The sequence below is a fragment of the Pipistrellus kuhlii genome, unplaced genomic scaffold (genome assembly GCF_014108245.1).
Source record: "Pipistrellus kuhlii isolate mPipKuh1 unplaced genomic scaffold, mPipKuh1.p scaffold_m20_p_9, whole genome shotgun sequence".
NCBI lineage: Eukaryota > Metazoa > Chordata > Mammalia > Chiroptera > Vespertilionidae > Pipistrellus > Pipistrellus kuhlii.
Window position 1 is genome coordinate 16,400,199 of NW_023425595.1, and position 24,725 is coordinate 16,424,923.

The following is a 24,725-nucleotide window of genomic DNA, read 5'->3' on the forward strand; positions in this document are numbered from 1 at the left end:
TAAGGGGGCAGACGCTCTGACCAGTAGGTTAGCTTGCTGCTGGGATCTGGATGATCAGGACTGAGCAAGAAGGGCCAGACATGCCCTGGAGCCCACCCACCCTCCCTCCCTGACTCCAATCATGCACCCATGGGGTTCCTTGGCCTGGCCTGCACCCTCTCGCAACCTGGGGCCCCTTTGGGGATGTTGGAGAGCCAGTTTTGGTGCCGCCATAAAAGGGTAATGTGCAAATTGACTGAACAGCAGAACAACTGGTTGCTATGATGCACAGAGCACCAGGGGCAGACACTCAATGCAGGAGCTGCCCCCTAGTGGTCAGTGCACTTACACGGGAACACTGCTCAGCCAGAAGCCCTGAGCCGGGCCCACAGCTGGCGAGCTCAGTGGCGGTGGCAGGAGCCTCTCCTGCCTCTGCATTAGTGCTAAAGATGTCCAACTGCCAGCTTAGGTCTGCTCTCTGGAGGGAGCAGAACTAAGCCATCAGTCAGACATCCCCTGAGGGCTCCTGGACAGAGAGGGTGCAGGTCGGGCTGAGGGATCCCCCCCAAAAAAATAATAGTTCTCGAATTCTTTATTTGCTTACTTTTTTTTTTTTTTTAACCTGTAAAACTTCTTTATAGTTTTCAAAAAAAAAAAATACATGACAGTTTCAGTTACAGCAGTTTATTACACTATCAGTGTTAGCATTGCTGCTGCATTTTGTACTTTGAACACACATATATAATCATTGGTAAGTCATAGCACAGTGGAAGTTTTTTACTTTTATTATTTAAACATAATGTATAGTGAATACTCATTTGTACTGATTTATAAAAGTAAGTTTTTAAACACTGAAACAATCATTGCTAAAATATGTATTCTTTCATAGTGTTTGAGCAGCAAGGCAAGAGGATGTAATTTGTGTGTTAGCATTACTGATTAGGTCTATTTATATTCAACAGTATGTCAAATTACAAATGCAAAAACAGGTTCAGGTTTCATCTTTTGCAAATTTTTTTAATGCTATTCATTTCTATTTAAATATATTTTTTATATTTTGGTCCTTTCATTCCTAGAGATGAGCCATTTAGTTTGTGGTGGGAAATAGCAGAAGCAAAGATGAAAAAGTAATACTTTCATCTCATTAGTCTCAAGAGTTAACACACTTTACCAGTTCCATTTAAAGCATGGACTTTTTAAGGTTGATTATTGGAGGATATATGTAATAAGATGTATAGAAATTATGAATAAGAATCTGCAGATTGTCGAGACGAGTAGGAACTTATATTACAGTGGTTTGATTTAGAGATGGAGTCTTTGTTTATGATTCAAATATGATAGGAATTGTGAGAGATGCTTTCAGTTGTCCACTGGATGTCACTATTTTACTGAAAGGCAGCTATTGGTAAAGGAATGTGATTGAACTCTTTAAAAGCTGGAATTAAAGAATTGAGGGTCATTTTCAGTGAATAACTTAGGAACATTTTTAAGTGAAAGATATTAAAAGATAGTGGTTTGAAATATATAAGGAATTTAGACCCTGTATAAGAAGTGGGCATTTTGAAACATTCCTTCAACAAGACTATAAATGTATACTTTTTCTTGCATGTTTGTGAGCATTGTGAGTCTTAAAAGATTATTCCAGTTTTCAGTGGTTTTTTCAGAATAAAAGTCAATTGGCATTGTTATTTATCGTTAGGTATTGAACACTGGATTGCATGGTTGGATGTGTCTTCGGTCCACTACAAAATGTGCTTGTTATTAATGGGAATGCTGTTAAATTGTATATTTTCAAAATTAATTAATGTTTTTAAAATGTTGAGACCAAAGTAGTGTAGAATAATTATGGGCTTAATTTAATTGTAAAATTGTTAGAGGTATTTCTTGTAGAGTTTTATATATTAAAGAGAGCTATTGGTGCATATAAAACTAATGTTGTTATGCTCGTATTCTTGCATTACAAAGTAAACCCTAAAGAAACCTTATTTTAGTACAGCTACAGCTGCAGTAGCTTTTAAGGGCGCGTCCACATTCCGTTATAAATTAGAGCTTCCTTGTTCAGTATCTCAGCTGTTCCAGAACTTGCAGCCGAGTTAAATCTTTTTTGGTGTTGAAACTTAATAAGTTGAGTAAGCTATTTTTTTTTTCTTCTACAGTAATCCACAATCTGTTCTTCGTGTGGGTTGGCGCTTATTTATAATTCTTAAAATAAAGATAGCTTAAAAGAGCCAAATACACTAGTTTTGCTTGCTACTGTTAAGCATGAGTAGCAGTAGTTTGTTTTTGTTAAAACAGTTTTCACAGTGTATCCCAGAATTTTAAATTCTGACCATAGAAAATTTAATCATTCAGTGGCAGAGATGTACAGTAAGTAGTAGTTTGCTATCGTGAGGAAATGAAGGAATTTTTCATTTTATAAATCAATGTATAATTCATGAACATAACCAGGCACATAGTAAGTATATAATAGATGTTTGATTTGTGAAATATAAATATAATTATCCCCTCTCCCCAGTTCCTTTTTTTTTGGCAGGGGGAAGGGGAGAGGTATTTCAAAATGGGTTGGTTCTGAACCTTAGCTGCATATTAGAACATCCTGCAGACACCAACTAAATCAGAATCCTGGGGGTGGGACCAGATTCTTGTTTTTTTAAAGCTTTTCTTGTGGTTCTGAAAGACATACGGCTGAGAATCACCAATTTTCCCCTTTATAAAATGCTGTAAATACACTGGACTATGTTTGAAAGTATCAGAATAGAACAACTTATAGCTACTATTAAGTAGCAGATAACAATGATTGGTTATATTTCTTAATTTCTTTGGGAATAAAAGATACTTGGCATTCTTTATTTCGGAAATAATTATAGTCTTTTTAAAAAAAAAAGTAATAAAATTTGAAAGTAATTTAAACAAACTTTTAACGTCTGCCATCTTTTTGCTCTCTTTGCCTTTTTAAATTTTACAAAAATAAATGTTTATCATTTGGAAAAGCATGTTTAAAAATTGCAGATGAGAAATAAAGTCATTGATAATTACGTGTTGTCTTAACATGGGACGCTTTATCTGTTAGCAATATACTAGATTATAGTGGCCTAATTCTTTGGGGTTTGATAATTGAAATGTTTTTTTTTTTTTAATTGTCTTATAAATTTTTGGAAATTATTTTGTTCAGATGCTTAACATAGTTTGGCTCAAGTACTTTGTTTACAATTTAAGTGGATATTATAGCATTTAATGGAAGAAATGGTTATGGTATATTTGAGAAGAATGTCAGCATGATGGTGTAGACTTAAAAGAATACATGTGAATATTTTATAATGTGGAATGGTCATTGAAATGTTAAGAACTCAAGTAATTGTATTTCCTGAATAAATGTATGTTTATGAATTTTCTAACTTTATTTTGTTGTCTCTTCTGGTAGCAACATTTCCAAACTTTTACTTAGTGTTTTTTTTCAAAGATCATTGTATTTCTGTGATAGAGAAAAACACAAAACAAATTGCTTGCTCATTAATTTTCAGGAACTTCCAAACTGATATGTATCTGGACATAGTTTTAAAAAAAATATTAGCAAGCAGCCTAGCTGGTGTGGCTCAGTGTTTGAACTTTAATCCAGGAACCAAGAGGTCACCAGTTTGATCCCAGGTCAGGGCACTTGCCCAGGTTTTGGGCTCAGTCCCCAATAGAGGGCGTGTAGAAGACAGCCAATCTATGATATGAGACTTTATAGTTTTAGGTAAAGAAATAGAATATTCAAAATGGATTTAAGACTTTCAATACATGACTTCATTTACCAATTCTGATTCTAAGCCTTATTAAAATAAATTTGTATTATGCTCTTTGGATTAAAAAATTGATATAACTGTACAATAGATATGTTTCTGAAAGTTACGTGTAAAATAACTTCTAAGTGAGGTAAAAGTAAAATCTATGTGGGTTACTGGAATGAAACTTCAAATGCTTCCATTTTCCTTGGTCTTTCATAAAACAACTACATAAAAGTGACCTTGTGTTAAAAAAGGGGAAATGGCAGGTGACTGAGAACACAGAATCTGGAACCTGACTGCCCTGGTTTAAATCCCAGGTTCACTGTTACTGTGTTACTGCACAAGTTACTTAACTTCCCTGATCCTTAGTTCCCTCAACTGTCACGTGTAATAATGCCTGTAAGTGTCATTACCCGAAAAGCTCTTAGAAAGGTGCGTGGCATAGGAAGTGCTGTTGGTGTTTGCTATTATTTTCATGTGAAGTAGCATCAGGATCTTAACTAAAGGAAGACATTGTGGCCTGTAATTAAAATTAGCAAGTTGTTATTTCTTATGCTGAGAAAAAGAAAACAAGATAACCTTGACAACTTTAAAAGGAGTAAGATTCATAAGAAATTTTAAGATTACTGTCAACTCTGATCAAACTCCTGGAATTCTAAAATAAGTGAGGTTCAGGGTGGGAGGAGAGTTGAAATCATATATAGAATGAAAAATAAGAATGTCTCTTTAAACCCTAACCAGTTTGGCTCAGTGGATAGAGTGTCACCTATGGACTAAGAGTCCCAAGGTTTGATTCCAGTCGAGGGCACATGCCTGGGTTGTGGGCTCTGTCCCCCCCAGTGGGGGATGTGCAGGAGGCAGCCAATCAGTGATTCTCTCTTATCATTGATGTTTCTAGCTCTCTCCCTGAAATCAATAAAAATAAATAATTTTTTAAAAGAATGTCTCATTAAGGAACCTGAATCAGAAAAGCAATTGGTAGGGGGTCTGTGACCCAGCTCTAGAGACAATGGGTTGTTGGGATGGATGTCTGACATTACAAGGTGTGATTCACCATCATGAACTTTTTATGTATATTCTTTATTTCTGACAGTGTGTGCTTAATTTCTGACTGGTCCTTTTCCTTTTTTTTTTTTTTTTTTTTTTTTTTTGGCATTCTCATTAAGATCCTTGAAGGTCTCTCTAAATTCCTCGGAGGTCTCACTAAGTTTCTTGGCGGTTTCTAGAAGATTCTTGAGAAACCTTATAACTGGTTTTGAACTCTATATCCAGTAGTTTGCTTTCCTCCTTTTTTTTTTTTTTCATTCGTGACATGTTTCTTTGTCTCCGCATTTTGGCTGCTTCCCTCTGTTGATGGAATGACTTTGTGTGGTAGGTGACCTATAGGGCCCTGTGGTTCAGCCTCCCCATTCACCTGAGGTGGACACTCTTGGTGCACTCCTTTGTGTGCTGGGTACACAGTCTTGTTGTAGTTAAGCCTTGATTGCTATTGGTACACTGGGAGGAATTGACATCCAGGTCAATTGGTTGTGAGGGTCAGTGTGTCTATAATGGAAGAACTGCTCTCTTGGAGACACCCTTATGGGGCAGCAGGACTTGCTTCAGTGGGGCTTTGGTGCTCACTGAGTCTGCCTCTTGTGTATGTGAGGAGTTGAAATCTGGTGTTGTCTCATACTGATCACTAGGTACACTGGCTCCTGAATCTCCAAGGACGATCAAGTCAGCTGCTGTCTGAGGCCACCCAGCAGGCACTACAGCAAGATCTGCAGATTTTTCCTCTTTGTTTGGGATTTGGAAGTTTTGGAGCTCGCTGCACAGCTGCAATTTGTTAGGTTAAGCTGTGAAAGGGCAGTCCGTTCATATGCAAAAGCCGCTGCACACAGTTTAGATGGATTTGTAAATCAGGGACTCACCAGGGTGTAACAAACAGCAATGGCTGCCAGTCAGCCATCCCTGCATCTCACACCCCAGAGCAATAAACAATGATTCCTGCGAGCACCTCTGCAAGAAAGACACTTTCACTTTCTGATGCCAGACAGTCCAGTGTCTCCCCGTAGGAGTCTGGGTCCCCAGAGTCTCACAGGAAACTGGAATTCAGAACAGTCGGGAGCTTGTATCTCCCTTTCAATTGAAAAAAACAGTGCACCCAGTCACCAGCCCGATTCTCACGCCTTCCTACCTCTGCTTTTCTGAGCCTCTGCACGTCCTACCCAGTCTCAATTAGCTTTTTTTCTTTCTTCTAGTAGAACTTCCACCCAGCCAGCTTTCCCATGCTCCTGGGTAATAGTTGTTTTGTCTTTTAGTTGTGGTTTTGGTGTGGTTGTGAGAGGCAGCACGTACAGGTGTATACCTTATGCTGCCATTTTGGTTTTTTTCCCCATCGTGAACTTTTTAAAAGGCATAAAATGTGCCAAGCAACAAGGGGTACAACAAAAAGCATTTATTAACCCCCAGTTTCTTCAAAATTTCAGTAAACCAGAATACCTGTTCTCTATCTTCTATATCTGGTTTTGCTGTATTCACTATCAGTGATTATTCCGGTTTTAATATAGAGAAGTGTCCAAAGTTTTTGTACATTTATTTCTATGGTGGCAGAAAAATCTCCGCCTGAAGATTATATAAGCAACAAAAGGTAAATTCATACAGAGGCCGTTTTTGTTTTTTGTTTCTTTCATTTCTGTTCCTTTGATTTTAAACTTTTAAGATAAGAACCAGTGCTTCATGTCAGCAAGGTATGTATTAGGTCTAGTAATAATTAATGTCGTTTTCTAATACTTTTTTAAATCGAATTTATTTAAACAATACAACAAGATTTAATCAACAATATAGTTGCCGTTGTTTTCTACTACTTGTGCCCAACACTCAGGAAGCATTTTAATCCCTCTGTTGTAAAATTCTTGTGATTTTGATGCAAAAAATTCGGTCAATGCATTTTTGAGGCATTCTTCATTATTAAATTTTTTTCCAAGAAGAAAGTTTTGCAAAGAACGAAACAAATGGTAATCGGAAGGGGCATTATCAGGAGAATATGCAGGTTGAGGGAGAACTTCCCATTCCAACTGGTGCAGTTTTTCAGCAGTGATTCTTGCAGTATGTGGTCGTGCGTTATCGTGGTGAAGAATTACGCCCTTCCGATTAATCAGCGCGGGTTCTTTTTCTCTTAAAGCTTGGGCTAACCTTTCCAATTGGGCACTATACACTGCACTTGTAATGGTTTGGTTAGATGGTAAAAGTTCATAATGAAGAAGTCCTTTAAAATTCCACCAAACACACAACATCACTTTTTTCGCTTGCAAGTCAGGTTTTGGCGAGGGCTGCGGAGCCTCATTTTTGTCCAACCATTGAGGCCGCCTTTTCAAATTAACATACAGCACCCATTGTTCATCTCTGGTAACAATTTGCTCTAAAAATGGCAAACGGTTTTGACGAGAGAGGAGCGAACTGCAAATTGTGACTCTTTGATTACGATTGTTGTCGTTCAACTCATGAGGAACCCATTTTCCAAACTTTTGGACTTTGCCAAGTGCACGCAATTGATTGGAAATTGTTTTTTTGTGAACAATTTAAAGTTGTCGCAAGCTCTTGTTGGGTAATTTGAGGATTTTGCACCAAAAGAGCTTGAAGAGCTTCTTGATCAAAATTGGACACATGGCCTCGACCACTCTTGTCATCTAATGAAAAATTTCCCTTGTGAAATTTCTCAAACCAACACTGGCATTTTCTGGCGCTAACTGCATCTTGACCAAGAGCACTACAGATGTTTTTTGCAGCCTCACTTGCTTTTCTTCCTAATTGGAACTCGTAAAGCATGCAGTGCCGAATATGCTCTTCATCCGCCATCTTCTTAGCCCTAGTTTTGCAACAAAAACCAAACCAAACACAAACTTTTTCAAGCAAAACTTGTTAATTGCACTTCACACGTTCTGTAGGTACCACGTGTTTGAAGGTTATGTCAATACAAGTCAACGCCAAGCAAGATTTTAAACGAATGTTTAAAAACGACATTAATTATTACTAGATCCGGTATGAGAGCTCTCATTCTCATCACCTACGGCAGTATCTTTTGGACACAGTGATGATTTGGTCCTTTTATAAAGTTTTCTTGAGGAGAGGAAGTGTGGGAGAATTCTAATGTGTGATAATCTCCAGAATTGTTTTGATTGGATAAAAACAAGAAAATGTAGCCATTGGTTGCAGGTAAGTTCCCTTTAAATGGCAATATTACTGCCAAAAGTAATTCATCAGCAAGTAATAAAAACCAAACCTTTAAATTTGTCCTTGTTTTTTATTTGGGAAGGAAATATAATCTGAAAGCATGAAATAGCCAAGGAACATTTTTAATTCTGGTATCTCATACTTTGAATCCAGAGTTTAAATAAATATCTAATTTTTTTTTTTTTTTTTTTTTTTTTTTTTTTTTTTTTTTTTTTTACTTTTTTGTCTTAAGCTTTTATGGGTTGAATTGAGTCCATTGGTCCTTTCTTTCCCACTCCAAAAAAAAAAAAAATGTATTTTGGAGTCTTACCCCCTCAGAATGCCTTTACAGAGATAAACAGATTATTAGGGTGGGCTAATGGTGCCATTATTAAAAGAAATTCAGACACAGACCCATGCAAGGAGAAGACTGGGAAGATGCACTCAGAGATTAGGGTAATGTTTCTAGAAGGAAGAAATGCCAAAGATTGTTAGCATATTACAAAGTATGTAGAGGCATGAACGGATTTTCCCTCAGACCTCAAAAGGAGCTAACACTCCAAACACCTTGAACTTGAACTTACAGCCTCTAGAACTGAAATTTCTCTATTTCAACTGCCCAGATTGTGGTACTTTGTTATGGCAGCCCTAGAAAACTAGTTCAGAGGAAACCCTACGTTTTGATCAATGGCATTATCAAAATGATAACGGCCTCTCTCTTGTGCACATGTTCCAGCAGAAGTGGTTTGGGTTAAGGAAGGATGAAGAGTCCTGCCTTGGGGGTAAAGGATTGCTGGGTTCTTTGTTTCCTGTGGTGGAACTGCCTCTGGACACCTGTGCAGCTCTGTGACTGAGCTCCTGCCTCCAGTGGCCACCTTGGCTCAGCCCCTAAGAACTGAATGTCCTTGTGTTAGGCTGCCAGTTAAAAACATGAGCATACCGATGATTTTGTGAGCAGAATGTCTACTAACAAAATCAATAAATTTTGAATGACCATTTAAACCATTTTTAAAATTTTCAAATATTGCCCTGGCTGAGGAGCTCAGTTAGAGCACTACCTGATACACCAAATGAATGTATAAATAAGTGAGACAAATTAATTCATTCTCTTTCTCTCTCTCCCCCCCCTCAAGAAAAATCTGCAATGTTGGCAGAATTGAATTTAAAAATGTGACTTACACTACGAATATTTTTGCTTTAAAGCTGATTGAGGAGTTCTGTAAATAAATAGAATCTTACAAATTCATTACACCCTATAAAATTACATTTTTATATTTTACCACAAGGTGGCACTAAAGTGCTGTTGTTTCTGTTTTAGAATGTCCCAGCAGTTTCTGCCAATTAAAAACCAGGCTTAACCTTTAAAAACTACCCATCAAGATACAAATTAAACCAAGAATAGAGTAGAAAGAGCAATTGGCCTAGATAGATATGAGCTCCAGTTCAGCTAATAACTAGGTGTATTTATATGCCTTGGGTGATGTAGTTATCCTCTTCGGGTCTGGTTTCTCAGTAAATGAGATTTAACACATGATTTCCAAAATTCCTATTTCTGAGGATTTAAAAAGTATCATGGAGAAAGAGCGGCACAACATAAGGCAGAATTTTCTTTCAGCGAGAGCTGCCCCAAGATGGACTCTGCTACCAGTGGTCCCATGAGAATGCTCACCCTAAATGTATCTGAGAGCAACAGGGATACAGTTGAGCATTCTTAAGTCCTAGGTAGGTGATGGAGCTAGTCTTGAGGTCCTTTCTCACCCTAAGTTTCTAAATTCCATCAGTTTAAATGAACTGTGAGCTGCTTGAAGGGAGGGACTCAAGATCATACCATATATCCCGAGGCTGCCATGAAAATGTGCCTCTCAAATTTCTGAATGTAGGGAGACTAATTGGCTAACAGTCCTGCCAGAAAGTTCTTCACCACAGGTCGAGCACAACAGAGGTACTAAGGCAGGACTTCCCAGGGGGCAGGGGACTCCTCTCCTGGCCAACTTCATCTTTCCGAACTCTGACAGAACTGCTCTTGCAATCAATCTACACTCACCCAACCTTTTTTCTTTCCTTCTCTCCTCGACATGGAGTCAAAACTGCATCTTGGTCTCATGGCTCTAGAAGTCTCTCTCAGCTCCCTCTTCGTTTTTCCTCACAAACATTTCCCCTAAGAAATCTCTTGCATGAGCAATCCCGTATTGGTGTCTGCTTCTTGAAGGACCCAAATTTGCACCATCTTCTGGCAGCGTTGCTACAGAATATTTAGAATGCAAGACCTCATCCAAACTCTAATTCAGAATCAATGGAGATGGAGTGTCTGTCTTTAAAATCTTCCCCAGGGGACTTACATGCAGACTGGCCTGAATTACTCTCAACTCTTCAGTCGCTAGTAAGAGTAGGTTCTGAGTGAATTCTTTAACAAATCTTCAGCATGACTCGGTGGCCATCTTTCCAGTTTTCTATGGTGGTTTTTCGGCCTTCACTTTCCTATTACAACATCTGGTTTCTTTAACACTCATTTAATTTTTTTTTTTTTTTTTTTTTTTTTTGCCTTGTTTTGTTCCTCAGTCGTTTCTGCACTCACACCTTGGGATTTGTATGTGGTTCTTATAATTCAGCAATTATTCCCTTGAGTCTCATTCTCCTCTTGGGTTAGATTTGAAAAGGAAAGATCAGGAAAAGGAAATCAGATTTAGAGCGTATTTCCGATATTTATCCTAATGCCTTGAAATTTTAAGTCAATACGGGCCTTTAGAAGTAATAAAAAGGGTATCACAGCAGGTTAGGAGACTAAGATACTTTTCGGTGGTGCTGTTTTGAAAAGGTCCATCATCAAGAATGGTCTTTAGTCAGTCACATCGGAAACCTCACTGCCAGTCCTCGTATCCCAGAGATCCATCTGTTCTGCACAGGTGGTGGCATTGGCAGCGGCCAACCATCCTCATCCTTGCCCAAGTGCCAGGTGCAGTGGAGCAGAGAGGACCCAGCAGCCCAAATTCAGCCACTGGTTTAGCTTCAAAAAATGCTTTTGTTAACAATTTTGTATTGTTATTTTTGTGTGTGTGCTTCAAAATGATCATTGCTATTTTAAATTATCCCGGGGGGAGTATGTGTTCTTACCTGTGCCCAGTAGGACCACTAGGGACATTGAGACTCAGAAGGAAAATACAAGTGAGGACTGGCGCCTATGTAAGACTGCAAGCCTCTGTGGCCAAATGTGAAAGCTCCCAAAGCGCCAAGTGCAAACGTGGAGACATCAGAGCATAGGAATGATAGCATTCCTCCTGAGTGCTCAGTTGTTAAGAGTACATGCATATGAGATGTCTGATTAGACCTGATATTCTTTCTTTATTCCCTAAATCTATCATATTTTTAAATGTTTACATATGTAATGTGCAAGTAGATACCCGTGTGTGTGTGTGTGTGTGTGTGTGTTTACATATTTTTAATATACATATTCAGCTTCTAACTTCAGGTGGTAAGTTTGGCAACTATGCTTTTGTAAAGGCAATAGCCATTTTTCACAGGTCATGTGATTGCATCAGGGGTGACTTTTGGATGAAATGATAAACCCTAAGTGACCAGGACAATTTCTGGGCCATTCATTAGAGAAAGGGGGCATTTGAAAGCTTGTAATAGGCTCTTTTTGGCCCATTCTGCAATATAATTTTCAGCATGAGCTCAGCATGGAGACCATAATTTTGAAAGGACACAATCTCAGCGTACAGGGAAAGGAGATAACCTTTGAAGTACATTCCTCTGATTTTACATAATCCTGAAGATGGTTTTAAAGATAATCAGGTTTCAGCCGAGACCGGTTTGGCTCAATGGATAGAGCATCGGCTTGAGGATTGAAGGGTCCCGGGTTCGATTCCAGTCAAGGGCATGTACCTTGGTTGCGGGCATATCCCCAGTAGGGGGTGTGCAAGAGGCAGCTGATCGATGACTCTCTCTCATCGATGTTTCTAACTATCTCTCTCCCTTCCTCTCTGTACAAAATCAATAAAATATATTTAATTAAAAAGATAATCAGGTTTCAGTAAAGGATCAGCACCCACACAACAGGGTTGGGAAACTATGGTCCACAGGCCAGAACTAGTACAACATGTGTTTTCCAAAAAAAAAAGTGTTATTGGAACACAGCCACATCTATTTGTTGTTGGTTTTTTTAATCCTTTATGGCTGCTTTCACGCTACAGTGGCAAAGCTGAGTAGTTGTGATAGCAACAGTATGGCCCATAAAGTCCAAAATATTTCCCACCTGGCCCTATGAAATAAACACAATATGAACAACCCAATAGGAAATAAACAGGTAATGCAAAACAGAGTACACAGAATATCCAACAAATATGTGAGAAGATGCAGTTATAACCAGGAAAATTAAAATTTAAACTATAATTTCATTTTGCATGTATCAGATTTGCAAATAGTTAAGTTTTACAGTATGAAGTGTTGGTAGGATGTAGATTAATGGGTAATGGGGTTTCTTATTTTCTGCTGAAGGAAGCACAAAGAAGTACCATCACTTTTGAGAGCAATTGGACAACAACCCATTGGTGAATGCACATAATCTATGACCCAGCAATTCCACTCTGATACACACACACACACACACACACACACACACACGGGGATAGGGGGGAAAGAGAATACATTTTACAGAAATTCTTGAATGATGAGGAAGATTGTATAAGAATATTGATTCAGGGTAGCATTGTTATGAAAAAAATAAATTTAATATTTTAATGAGGAATGGATAAATACTGGGTATATTCTTTAAATGGAATACAATATGATAATGAAAATAAATTAACAGAAGCCACATATTTCAGGAACATGAATAAGGCTCACAGGTTGAGTGAAAAAAGCAAGTTGTAGAAGAGTATGGGATGATATTCTCTGTAAGTGCAAAACAACACTATGCATTGCTTAGGGATACCCAATATGAAAAGCATAAACATATGGATAGGAATTAATCATCAAGTTTAGGAAAAGGCTCACTTCCCCAGGAGAGAGAGAAGAAAAGGAATATGATTGGGGAGGGGTCCAAAGGGAGCCTCAATTACATTTGTTGTAACATCTTCTTTCTTAAGTTGGTTGCTGTTAACTCAGATTTTTGTTATTTCTGTAAATTAGAAATATTCCATAAAAAGTAAAATCCTGTATATTTCAAGACTTTTAATCCTGTCAATCATAATAGCACTGCCTGAGAGCCCCTCACTCACCCTCTGACCCCTAATCCCCCAAGTTTTTGTTTTCTTAATGAAGCACCTTGGGCCTATTCACCCAGCAGGCAGGACCTCTGCATATGGTACATGTATGCAGGCTTTATATTTACAGGAGTGCTTGGGTGAGGGGGTGAGTGGGACCAAAGTCCAGCTTGTCCTCCAGACAACAGCCTTGTGCCCTTGGCACAAAAGCCCCAAAGTGAGCATCATTCGAAGTGAGTACCTTCTTTGTTGCCCCAAAGCAAAAACACAGCAGCCAGGCTCCGCCTCCTGTGTTCTAGCCAGTGGATATCTTACCTAAAACGTGAAGACAAATTTCCAATTTATCTTTAATGCAAAGCATGTGCAATGTATCAACTATAAGAAACACTAACACTCTGACAGAAATTACCTCTTTTCTAAGTCCTTTGTCCTGCTATTTTGTTTTGCACAAGTTGCAAATTTGAATCCTCCTTTCTTACCTGCATCTGATGGACCAAAGCAATTAATTCTTCAATACAATCTATATTTCTCCTTTCTCCAAAATCCAATGCTCTCCTTTTACCTAAGTTGACAGCTCTAAGATTTTATTCCATGGAAGCCAAGAATAACGTCCCCAAGTGTGGTTCACGGACCACCTGTGACACTTTGATGGGATGCTCATCGAAATGCTGATGCTATGCCCCAGCCCTATTAACTCACCTTGCCTTTCTCATCCAGCTTTGTAGGCGATTCTTGGGCTTACTGAAGTTTGAAAATCACTACTTTAAAAGAAAGGAAAGAGTTAATTAGCAAAATAAAATCAAACGGTTTAGTCTAAAACTGTTATTTAAAAACAAAAGAAAATAAGTGATATCTTGACAGGAGAAATGCTGTCATCTTTCAATGTTGTAAAGGAGAGGTCTGAATGGAATAATTAAGGAACTTTGATTTACAATTTTTCCTCACTTCACCTGCTTATGAGAGTTGCTAGAAAATAATGAAAATTATTTAGACAGTGGAAGCCAATGTAGGGAAGGCTCCAGACCAGAAGCCAGAAGCCTGGGAATTTTCCTGTGATGATCTCTGGCTGAGCACAATATCTGAGAGCTTCAGGTTTATTATCTGTAAAACCAGAGGAGTGTCCATCTGGCTTTAGGTTCTCTTTCACACCTACAGTTATAGGAAATGTGTAATCCCTAAAACCTAAAGTCAAAGCATAGCGTCATATATTGATCCTCTGGCCAATAAATAAATGTATGTTAGCCATATGCCTAACCAGGCATTATTTTTATTTTTATCTTTTAAAATTTCTTTAAACGTGTCATTTTATTGGAACTACCTTTTTTGTTTGTTTCGTTCATCCTCACCCGAGAATATTTTCCCATTGATTTTTAGGGAGAGTGGAAGAGAGAAGGAAAGACAGAGAGAAACATCCATGTGAGAGAAACACATGGACTGGTTGCCTCTTGCACGTGCTGACCAGGGAGGAGCCTGCAACTGAGGTACGTGCCCTTGACCAGAATCGAACCCGGGACCCATGGGTCCTCAGTTGGACACTCTATCCACTGAGCCCATCCGGGTATGGCCAGGCATTCTTTTTAAAGATAAACACCTGAATGCCAAGATGAAAATGTTTTGGTTTAAGTCTGCATTGAGTTATTTTTATTTTCTTTACTTATGTGACATGAATAGTCAACTTTATGACAGGGACATTCTTAACCTTATCTGCCTTAAAGTATTCACACACAAAAATGTCTCTAATATGGAGTAAAACAACCCAAAGGCATAGTAAAAAGCAAGAAAAGAGGTGCCCATAAAATAGTATTTGGTACAAATAATGATTCCTTGGGGTCTATTAAGCCACAAAAGTCCAGAAGGGGAAAGAATGCTGATAATTACCCAACATCAAAGTTGCTGCTGGCTTCTCAATGGTAGTCAGTTAGCACTCAACCTTTTTGTGGTCTGGAGAACTTGTCCAGTATTCAGAAACATCACTTCCTTTGATCCTTACAAAATACACGTGTTTTAGGATTTTTAAGTATGTGAGGAAGCAGTCTAAATTTTGGTCACCAGAATTCTGTACCGTCCATGGCTAATGCCTAAGATTTAGCTACCGAGTACACATAAAGATAGAAATAAAGATCTCAGGTGAAGAGAGAGGTTTGTGGGATATACTGTTCTAATTTGGCATATAGCTAAAACCCAAATATTTTTTGTCGGATTGAGGGAGATTTCTCTCCTCTTCAAAATCTTCTTTTCCATTTGCATAGCTCCCAAAGTTCGCTCCGGTTGAACAGTGGAGAGTCATTTGAAACTTAACTGAAGGTTGCAGGCAAGTTTTATTTTCCAGGTCATCCAGTGCAGGGATCCGATTTCTGCGGGAGGAAGAAGATGGGTGGGGGAGGGAGAAAAACGCGACTCGACGTCTTTCTACTCTTCCACCTTCAACCCACAACCTGCGGCACACATAGAGCCAAGTCAGGGATTTTTGCCTTGAACCACCACCACCACCACCGCCACCACCACCTTGTCACTCACGCCCGATCCGCACGCCCCTTTGGCCCCGCTCTGGACCAATGGCGGCCACCCTTCTTGCATAGTAATGAGCCCGAGACCTCCCCGGGCCAATGGCGCTCCGGGGAGAAGGGCTCGTTTTGCATGTACCTAAGCGATTTGCATAACCGGGCGGCTGGGGGCTTGAGAACCCGAGCGTGCAACCCTAGAAGGGAAAAAGGCCGGGAGGAGACCGAGCCGCGGCGGCGGCGGCGGCGGGGAGAGCGCGGGCGAGAAAAAGCGAGAAAGCGCCGGGGCTGTCGGGGCGAGAGCACGGGCGGGGGCTGGGGCGAGGGGCCGGCATGGCTGCAGGCTGCGCCCCGCGCCCTTGAGGAGCGGCTGCCGCGGGAGGCCGGGGTCGGGTGCGATGGCAGAGCGCGGTCTCCGCAGCGGCCGTGGCGCCCGGCCGGGTCGGCTGGCCTGAGCCGCCGCCGCCGCCGCCGCCGCCGCCGCGGGAGCTGGGCTGCCTCCGCGCGTCCATGGAGCAGCGGGAAGGGCGACACTCCGGAGCCGCGGACTGCTGAAGGCAAGGCGCCCAGCCCGCGCCGCCACCGAGACCCCAAAGCCCGGCTCCCACCCGCAGGCCGACCGGCCGGCAGCCCGGGGTCGCCGGGGCCGTCGGAGGGCAGCGGAGAGCGCGCCGAGCGAGCAGAGGCCGGCGGGAGGCGAGGCGATCGCCGCAGCAATGCCGGGCCCGCTGCTCCGGCTGCTGTGCCTGCTCGCCCTGGGGCTGCGCGGCTCCGCCGAGCCCAGCGGCGCGGCGCCCGCCCCGGCCCTGTGCGCGGCGCCCTGCAGCTGCGACGGCGACCGGCGGGTGGACTGCTCCGGGAAGGGGCTCACGGCCGTGCCCGAGGGGCTCAGCGCCTTCACCCTAGCGCTGTGAGTGCGGGGCAAAGGGGATCGCGGATGGGGACGGGGGTGGGGGTGGTGGGAGGCGGGCTCTCCCAGCTCACCCCCCACCATGTCTGAGGAGGGGGCGCCCGTCACCTGTGTGTGTGTGTGTGTGTGTTGGGGGGGAGGTGTTGGGGGGGGAGTGCCTGGCACCCACTCCGACGCCGCGGGCTTTCCAAACTTGGCCAGTCTGTGTGCGAGCCGCGAGCAGCTCGTTTTCTAGACTTTTCGGGACACAATCACCCCTCCCCTCCTCCCCCCCAATTCCCAAGTGCATCTGGGTGGGGATCTGGGGCCGAGGAGGAATCTGGAAACACTTGCCCCTAGCAGCCTTTTCAGGCGACTTTCCCTTTTCACACCCTCCCCCTCCCCGTCTTTCTTCTTCTCCCCTTCCACCCCCCCCCCACACCCACCCCCCAAAAGCTCAGCAGGCTAGAGGTTTGCAATCGGCAGGGGTGAGGGCACCTAGAACTCTCGAACTTGGCCGGAGTGTACAGACCCAGGCACGTTTCTTGGGTCAGCACCTGGAGCCTCCCGGTTCCAGCGTGTGCAGCGTGTGGGCAGAAGAGACACCTGCACCTCAGGGCGAGCCTCCCTCCAGCTTGGCCTCTGCAGGTAGAGCGACCTGGCACCTCCCGCCAGGTCCACTCCGGCCTCCCCAGCAGATGCCAGGGAGCCTGGAGCCGACAGGCGAGCGAGGCCGAAACAGGGGAGGAGGAGGAGGTGGGGGAGATGGCAGGTTTCTCGTGGTGAAAATGCTCTTCTTACCCAGCGAGGCCTTTTAAAGAAGGAATTCTAACCTGGAGGACAGGATTTTGGAGGAAAAAGCTCCAGCACCCATGCTCTGCCCCATTGGGAAGGTAGGCAGGCCCCGGTGTTCTGCTATCTTGTAGGCAGCCGAGTTTCCCTTTCCAGCTGCCTGCGGTTGGAGAAACACTCCCATGGTTCAGACTTAAAATCTCCCTCCTCACACAGGCCCTTTAGCAAAGAAGAGGTAGCTGAAATCTGTCTTGGGGGGTGGCATTGACACATGCCGCCAGGAGAGGCAGAAGAAGGTAATTGAGTGCAGGGCTAGGTGTATGCTCTTGCTCTGGGGCTGCGGGGCCAGTGGAGTGATTACATCTAGAAAGAACTGTTGGAGAGAGAAAGGGACTGAGAGGCGCTTGGGTAAAGGGAATTTCTTTTCACCTTATGGCTCCTGCAAGGAGCTTAGACACAGGCAGTTTGAGAGAAATGACAGACCCGGTGAAGAAATCCTTTCTCTGCCAGCCAGAGGCGATGCTGAGTTTCCAGGTGGGAGGTGGGAGGTGTCTGCTTGCCCTCTGGAAACGGGGTTGTATTGATGGATAGGCCTGTGGCCTTGGAAGCTGGCTCCTTCGGGGACCTCCCACCCCTTTCTCAGTTCTTCCCCCATCTCAGGTGTTGGTTAGGTATTTGAAACTCTTTTCCTTCAGGATGCTGAAGTTTTAACTTTTCAATGAAAAAAAAAAAAATTGACTTTGCAATGAAGGCTAATTTGCCCACAAGGGTACATCAAGTGGGAAAGGGGGAGTGAAGAGAAATCAGGGCAAGACCTGGGTAGAGAGGATGAGGCTGTTTTTCTCCCAGGTCTTCTTGAAACGTTCAGGTAACTCTCGCGGGAGAGCTGTCTTTCCCGGAAGCCTCCGTCAGAAAAGCATAATTTTACTGTTTTGACCCTTGTAAAGACCTTATGAAGCAGATTCCTCGAGTTTTAATGAGTACGCTTGCCCTATAAGGAAAAGGGCTGTTTTACATTAGTACCTAAAACCATAAAGAAATAGCATATTTTTTTATGAGAGCACGCTCCTCTCTGGGAAGCATCAGGCGTCTTCCTTTAGAGCTCACTGCAGGTCGTGAAATGCTATCTTCTCAACCTGGAGTGTTACAAAATGTATTGTTCATGGCTCGGGAAAGAGAAGAATAATGGGCACCAGTCCAGGTTAGATTGTCTGAACTAGCATCAGCATAGCACTTTCTGAGCCTCAGCAAGTGTGTTTGATTTTCTTCTTCCACCTTAACCTATAGAATGGTTGTATACCCTGATAACGCCTTACTTATGTAATGCTCTTCATCTCACTCTCAAAAGTATATAGTATATGAACACCCCATCTGAAGGGCAGTATGTTTGCATTTGGGGAAACCAGCGAGCCCAGTGATTTTCAAAAGCCACGTTGAGAAGGGGCAGGTGCTGTGGTTCTGCACACTGCAGTGGATCTTTTTTTCTTTCTTTTTTAAATAAGTTTTTATGGATTTCAGAGAAGAAGGGACAGGGAAATAGAAACATCAGTGATGAGACAGAATCATTGATCAGCTGCGTCCAGCATGCCGCCTAGGAGCTGGCAACCCAGGCATGTGCCCTGATTGGGAATCGAACCCTGATCTCCTGATTCATAGGTCCATGTTCAACCACTGATCCACACAGGCCCAGCTTATAGGACACCTTCGATTCATTTGGGGTCTCTTTCCCAATCTGCTCTCCCATCACCGCTTAAGTGGGCTGCAGTTACACACCAACGGGCCAGATCCATGGTTCCCAAAGTTTAGTTCACAGATTCCGGGTTTCTGGAGCATGTTCATCAAGGCCAATTTCATTACACATGAAGTTACAAGCACCAAAATGGAAGTCAAAAAGATGAGACTGATGGTTATTCACCCCAGTGCTTTTATTTTCTCCTCATTCCTCAATGGTGGTGTACTTTCCCCTCACCCAGGAGTGTGTGCATCCCGCTCTGGAGGCCTCAGGACTGACTGAGACCAGGGGTTCCCTCCCCCCTTTGGAGTCCACAGAGCTGGCACACAGTAGGCAGTTAAAAAGGCTGCAGTGGCCAAAACCGGTTTGGCTCAGAGGTAGAGCGTCGGTCTGCGGACTGAAAGGTCCCAGGTTCGATTCTGGTCAAGGGCATGTACGTTGGTTGTGGGCACATCCCCGGTAGGGGGTGTGCAAGAGGCAGCTGGTTGATGTTTCTCATCGAAGTTTCTAGCTCTCTATCTCTCTTCCTTTCTCTCTGTAAAAAATCAATAAAATATATTAAAAGCAAAACAAACAAAAAACCTCAATTGTTTAGAAAATAAAATAAAATAAAAATAAATAAATAAAAAATAAAAAGGCTGCAGTGGGTAAATAAAGACTCAAGGCCACACTGAGGGGCAGAATTGGGAAATGCAACTCAGATGCCATTCCCACATGCGATTGCCCAACTCAGCATTCTCCCCGTGTAGTCTTTTGTCCAGATCTGAGAAGGCCCCAGAGAGAGGATACCTGCTTCTCCTCTGTTCGGCCCGTTGAAACTTGTTCTGTCTAACAGTGTCTGTCTCCTGCTGAAAGCTGCTTAATCTGAGGCTGGGGGCAGAGTCCACAGTAATCCTCGGCATTGTTGATGGGATTCCCGTGTTCCCACCACTTGCTGCACCTGTACTGACTATTTCTGTTTTGCAACGGCAGTTCTCATCCCTGTGTCACAACGCACTGGCTCTGTCCCACTTGACCCTGAGGTGTTTTAAAGGAAGTGCTCTTACTGGCATTCACATTTCAGAGTTTATTGGATCAAAAGGATTGACAGTTCCTTCTGTATTATGGCATAAGGTCACTCTTAATCACCTACATTCCAGGATTTCTTGATCCGGGGAGAAAGAGATGAAGTCACGAGGGCGGTAGGGAGGGGATTGCACACTGGTATGTGTGTGATTGCCACAAGCTTTGAGAAATGTGGACCTGGAGCACAGATTTCCACATCCGAGGTTGTGTCTGGCGCGCAGGCTTAAGATTACAAAGGTTGTTTCTCTGGCTTCATGGAGACCGTGGTAGGTCTGAGCCCTTGATCATTGTCTGGACCATGCCACCGAGTGATTGGCCTTTGGGTAAATCCTTCTACTTTTTCTTTTCTTTTTTTTCAAATATATTTTATTGATTTTTACCGAGAGGAAGGGAGAGGGAGAGAGAGTTAGAAACATCAATGAGAGCGAAACATCGATCAGCTGCCTCCTGCACACCCTCCCACTGTGGATGTGCCCGCAACCAAGGTAACATACCCGTGACCGGAATCAAACCCGGGACCCTTCAGTCCGCAGGCCAACGCTCTATCCACTGAGCCAAACCCATTTCGGCTCCTTCTTCTTTTTCATTTGATGACAATTTCCTCATCTGAAAAACGAATTGGATTTACTAGACAATTTCCTCATCTGAAAAACGAATTGGATTTACTAGACAATTTCCTCATCTGAAAAACGAATTGGATTTACTAGATTCTATCGAAGGCTGCTTGTAGCTTCCAGGAGTTCTACGATTTTATAATTCTTTTTATATAATATGTTTTATTGATTTCAGAGAGGAAGGGAGAAGGAAAGAGAGATAGAAACATCAGTAATGACAGAATCATGGATCAGCTGCCTCCTGCAACCCAGGCATGTGCCCTTGATTGGAATCGAACCCGGGACCCTTGAATCTGCAGGCCAACGCTCTATCCATTGAGCCAAACCAGCCAGCTGGTTTGCCGACTATAAAATTCTTACACAAGTTTAGCGTGGCAAGGTGAGGATAATGCTCTGATCCTCTCACGGAAAGATCCCAGGAGTAGCAGAATATCGCTCTAGTTGAAGTTGCACAAGCCCATTTGTTAGCGCTCACTCGGAGGAGGAGTTCTTTGTGTTTAGGAGTGTGTGTTAGGAAGTTTGCCATGGAGACTTGTTGCAGAATGCATGCCTAGCTAAGGCGCTTTAATAGGGTAGAATAGCCCTGCTTGTTTCCTCTGGGTATGGCTTAACACTTGGAAAATAAAATCACCCAGTTTCAGTAATTTGGATACTGTGCAAGAAGGTACTCCATGTCCTCACTTCCATATAATTAGTCATAATCTCTTCAGCCTTCACAGGGTGTGTATCCTCTCCATTGGCAGGTTATTGAGCTTTCTGTGTAAAATTGATGGGACTTAGAAAAAAAAATTTTTTTTTTTTTAAATAATCTCTTGCTTTTTCTCCTCCTTTTGCAAGCATCATCTCAGACTCTTTTCTAAGGTGTATTTTTCACTCCTCCAAAAACCTCTCTTCTTTTCATGGTATCATTTCAAGTCTTTTTATTTTATTTTATTTTATTTTATTTTATTTTATTTTGTTTCCTCTAATGCCTGCTGTATTCCTAGCAGGTCAGTAGTTAGTGACAAAATGTTTATACCTTGTTTGATGGTAGTGTTTTGGTATTTCTTGAGTTCTGAATGCCCATCTGTGAATGTCAATGTTAGCTTAGTTTGTGTGGTGTGTCTTTCTAGAGATGTACAAGTGAATTTGGTTCTAAACAAGGTCAATATATGAAATCTTATAGATCCTTTATTTTACAAACTGGGACCTGGTTCTCTTTAACTACAAGAGGGGAAAGAGTATCCTGCTGGGAAGATAGAGAGGGAGTTTCCAGATCTCTCCATAAATCACAGGCGTGACCTTGAGTGCCACATACACAACCCTTCCGGACCTTGGTTTCCTCACTTTAAAACGAGAAGTTAACAGCTCTTATTGCCAAGAGTTTTATTTCTATTTAATTTACACTTCTAGGATCCTCTCTGTTGTGTCAGTGAAGTCTAGGTGCCTAAATCTTGGACTCTCACCCACCAAGGAAACCTCCAATTGGCCAGCTCTGCTTGAGGGATATTTCCACTGAATGGGGAACTCACTTCCTCTCAAGGCAGCACTGTGCTGGGTGTGGTCTGAGCAATTCCTAGGATTTGAACCAGTAATTCCCTCATTCTGAGTTCCATAAGGCGTGTGGTAACCACGAATATTTAATGATTTCCAGTTGAACTGAATGCTAATGGCAGTCATGGTATCACAAGCACGTATTGCCCAGGCGCTTGGCTCTGAGCACTAGAGTTGTAAGGTAACATTGACAACTTAATCTCTTAGGGGAGATCAAAGTCCTGTACCGGTAGGTGGATCTAGGCAAGTTTAGGCATTTTCCTGGCCTCTGTCAGCTTATCTCTCAAATTCTTATTTTAATCATCTTTATAATAGTGGGATGTTCTGACAGCCTGCTAGTTTGGATTTTGGTTCCTGGCCTCTCTGGTGGTACCTATCCTTGTATTTTCATTATCTTATCAATAATTAAAAAAAATGGATATTGGAATAGATGATGGCTAATGTCTCCCACTGCTTTGAATTTCTCTGAATCTTGTGTAGATTATTAAGCAAAGTAAAGTTTTAAGAACTCTTTGTTATTGAAATTCTTCTAAGACTGTCTCTTATTTTTCCTGTATGAAAATTATAAATTTACATAAGCATAATTTTTGTTGGAATACCTGGATTAAATGTTAAACCCTGCCAAGTGTGCCCTTCTCTCTGAAAAAAATAATTAATATTACTTAGAGTGTTCTTGGTAAGACAGCTTAGCTGTTTTAATTCTTTAAGTTAAATCTCAAGGTTTTAGCTCTACAAATATGTTCTGCAGCTCGCTCTTCAACTGCTCCTCTCAGCCTTCATGTTTTTGGCAATTTCAAAAGCTTGTTTTTCTATGTGTACAAGAACATGGATAACTTTTTTCTTTTCCCCCAACTGCAGTGAATTGTAATTTTTTTTTTTTTAAGCTTCATTGAGGATAATAAATTGCTCTATTTTTAAATTCTGCCAGTGAAGAAGAAAAATCTAGGGCATTTAGCAAACCAGTACTCTTACACAATGGCTAATTTGTCTGCCTTTCTTTGCTTTTTTTTGTGTCTGTGTTTTTAAGTGCTTAATGTTCAAACTGGAGGCGAGGTATCAGCTCTATTGTTTGAAATTGGGTGGATTCAGAGCCGAGTCTAGAAATCAGTCTTAGCCGGAGACAGATCATGATTTTATAGTTCATAGTACTCAGATACCCCCTTTAAATGGCAAGATGGAATTATGGAGGTATATATTCTCATTCACCCACCCATAGACAAATATTTGTTATTCAACTTTGTATACGGCTGGAACTATTTTTAGCAAGATTCTTAAAGCATTCTGAAGTATTCTGTGTCGTGTTTTGATACCTCTGCATATTTTAATTGTCAAAAAAGCATATGGCAAAACTTGGCATTATGTATTTCTTATTTTAGACACAAGTGATTAAAGTTCAGGAATGCTCTTCTAATAACCCAGGAAATGAACATTTAAAAATTATATATATTTTTGTAGTTCTAGCTTTTCTGTACTGAAAGGCCTTATGGGGAAAGCATTGGACACTCCTCTACCCCCCAGTGGCGACATGTTGGTCCATTGGAATATGAGAATATCCTTGTAAGGAAAAGTATACCATAGATATTTTGGGAGGCAGCTGGGCCAAGAATGGGTATATGTTTCGATCCCAAGCTGGTCTGTTGTCTGTGCCAGAGACATGTGTGGAGGAAGCAAATCTAGTATTTTACAAGTTATTTACTGACCCTTTATCCTTCATATTTAATTTTTATTTAAGTATTCTGAGTCAATATAAATAAAAGTTATATAAGCCCCTTTAGCCAGTATTTTCCCCCCTTATTTTTATGCTAGAAGGATATAGCCTTTTTTTTTAATGGAGTTTTAAATATAAAGGTGACCATTGAAAAAAAATGAAATATCAACGCACTCTGACAACAAAATATTAAAAAAAAATTTTTTTTATTGATTTCAAAGAGGGAACGACAGAGATAGAAACATCCATGATGAGAGAGAATCATGGATCAGCTGCCTCCTGCGTGCCCCCCACTGGGGATCGAGCCCACTACCCCAGCAACCCGGGCATGTGCCCTGACCAGGAATCGAACTGGTGACCTCCTAGTTCCTGGGCCAGTGCTCAACCGCTGAGCCACACCCAGCTGGGCACAACAAAGTATTTTTTATATTCAAATCAGATTTTAGAACCCACTACCCAGAAGCATCCTGTTAAATTCTCCCCATTCCAGTATATTGAAAAAGTTTTATTTGGCAACATTTTCCCTCCTGAGAACAATGACATACATTTGGCAGGGAGATGGTGCCCTTACCTGGAGGCTGTGCTGGGCATGGCCGGGGGACGGGCCTGGAATTGCTTCTGGTCTCCCTTCTCCACTGCCCTCAGGCTGTGAGGTCCCCACTGTAGCCCTCAGGGTGGACCGCAGAGTATTTTAGTACACGTGGTGACATCGAAACTCCCTGAAGTGCTTGAGGAGAGCTGTTGTCCTAG

General features: G+C 42.0%; 1 protein-coding gene and 1 long non-coding RNA gene across 4 annotated transcripts in view; both read left to right on the forward strand.

Moving 5' to 3' along the window:
- Window positions 1-123: 123 nt before the first annotated feature.
- LOC118713668 lies at window positions 124-12,071 on the forward strand. Its single transcript, XR_004986351.2, has 3 exons — window positions 124-134; window positions 10,628-11,732; window positions 11,965-12,071. It is a non-coding gene; the product is annotated as an uncharacterized LOC118713668 (long non-coding RNA).
- A 4,110-nt stretch (window positions 12,072-16,181) lies between these two features.
- LGR4 (leucine rich repeat containing G protein-coupled receptor 4) overlaps window positions 16,182-24,725 on the forward strand; it is a 100,261-nt gene continuing 91,717 nt past the window's right edge. For 2 of the 3 annotated variants that reach the window (XM_045577933.1, XM_045577932.1), the window contains exon 1: window positions 16,250-16,552. In XM_045577933.1, the coding sequence (XP_045433889.1) occupies window positions 16,359-16,552 (194 nt within the window). In that variant the 5' untranslated portion in view covers window positions 16,250-16,358. Of the gene's footprint in view, window positions 16,553-24,725 lie in introns of all 3 variants that reach the window. The other variant, XM_036428502.2, reaches the window with a different exon arrangement.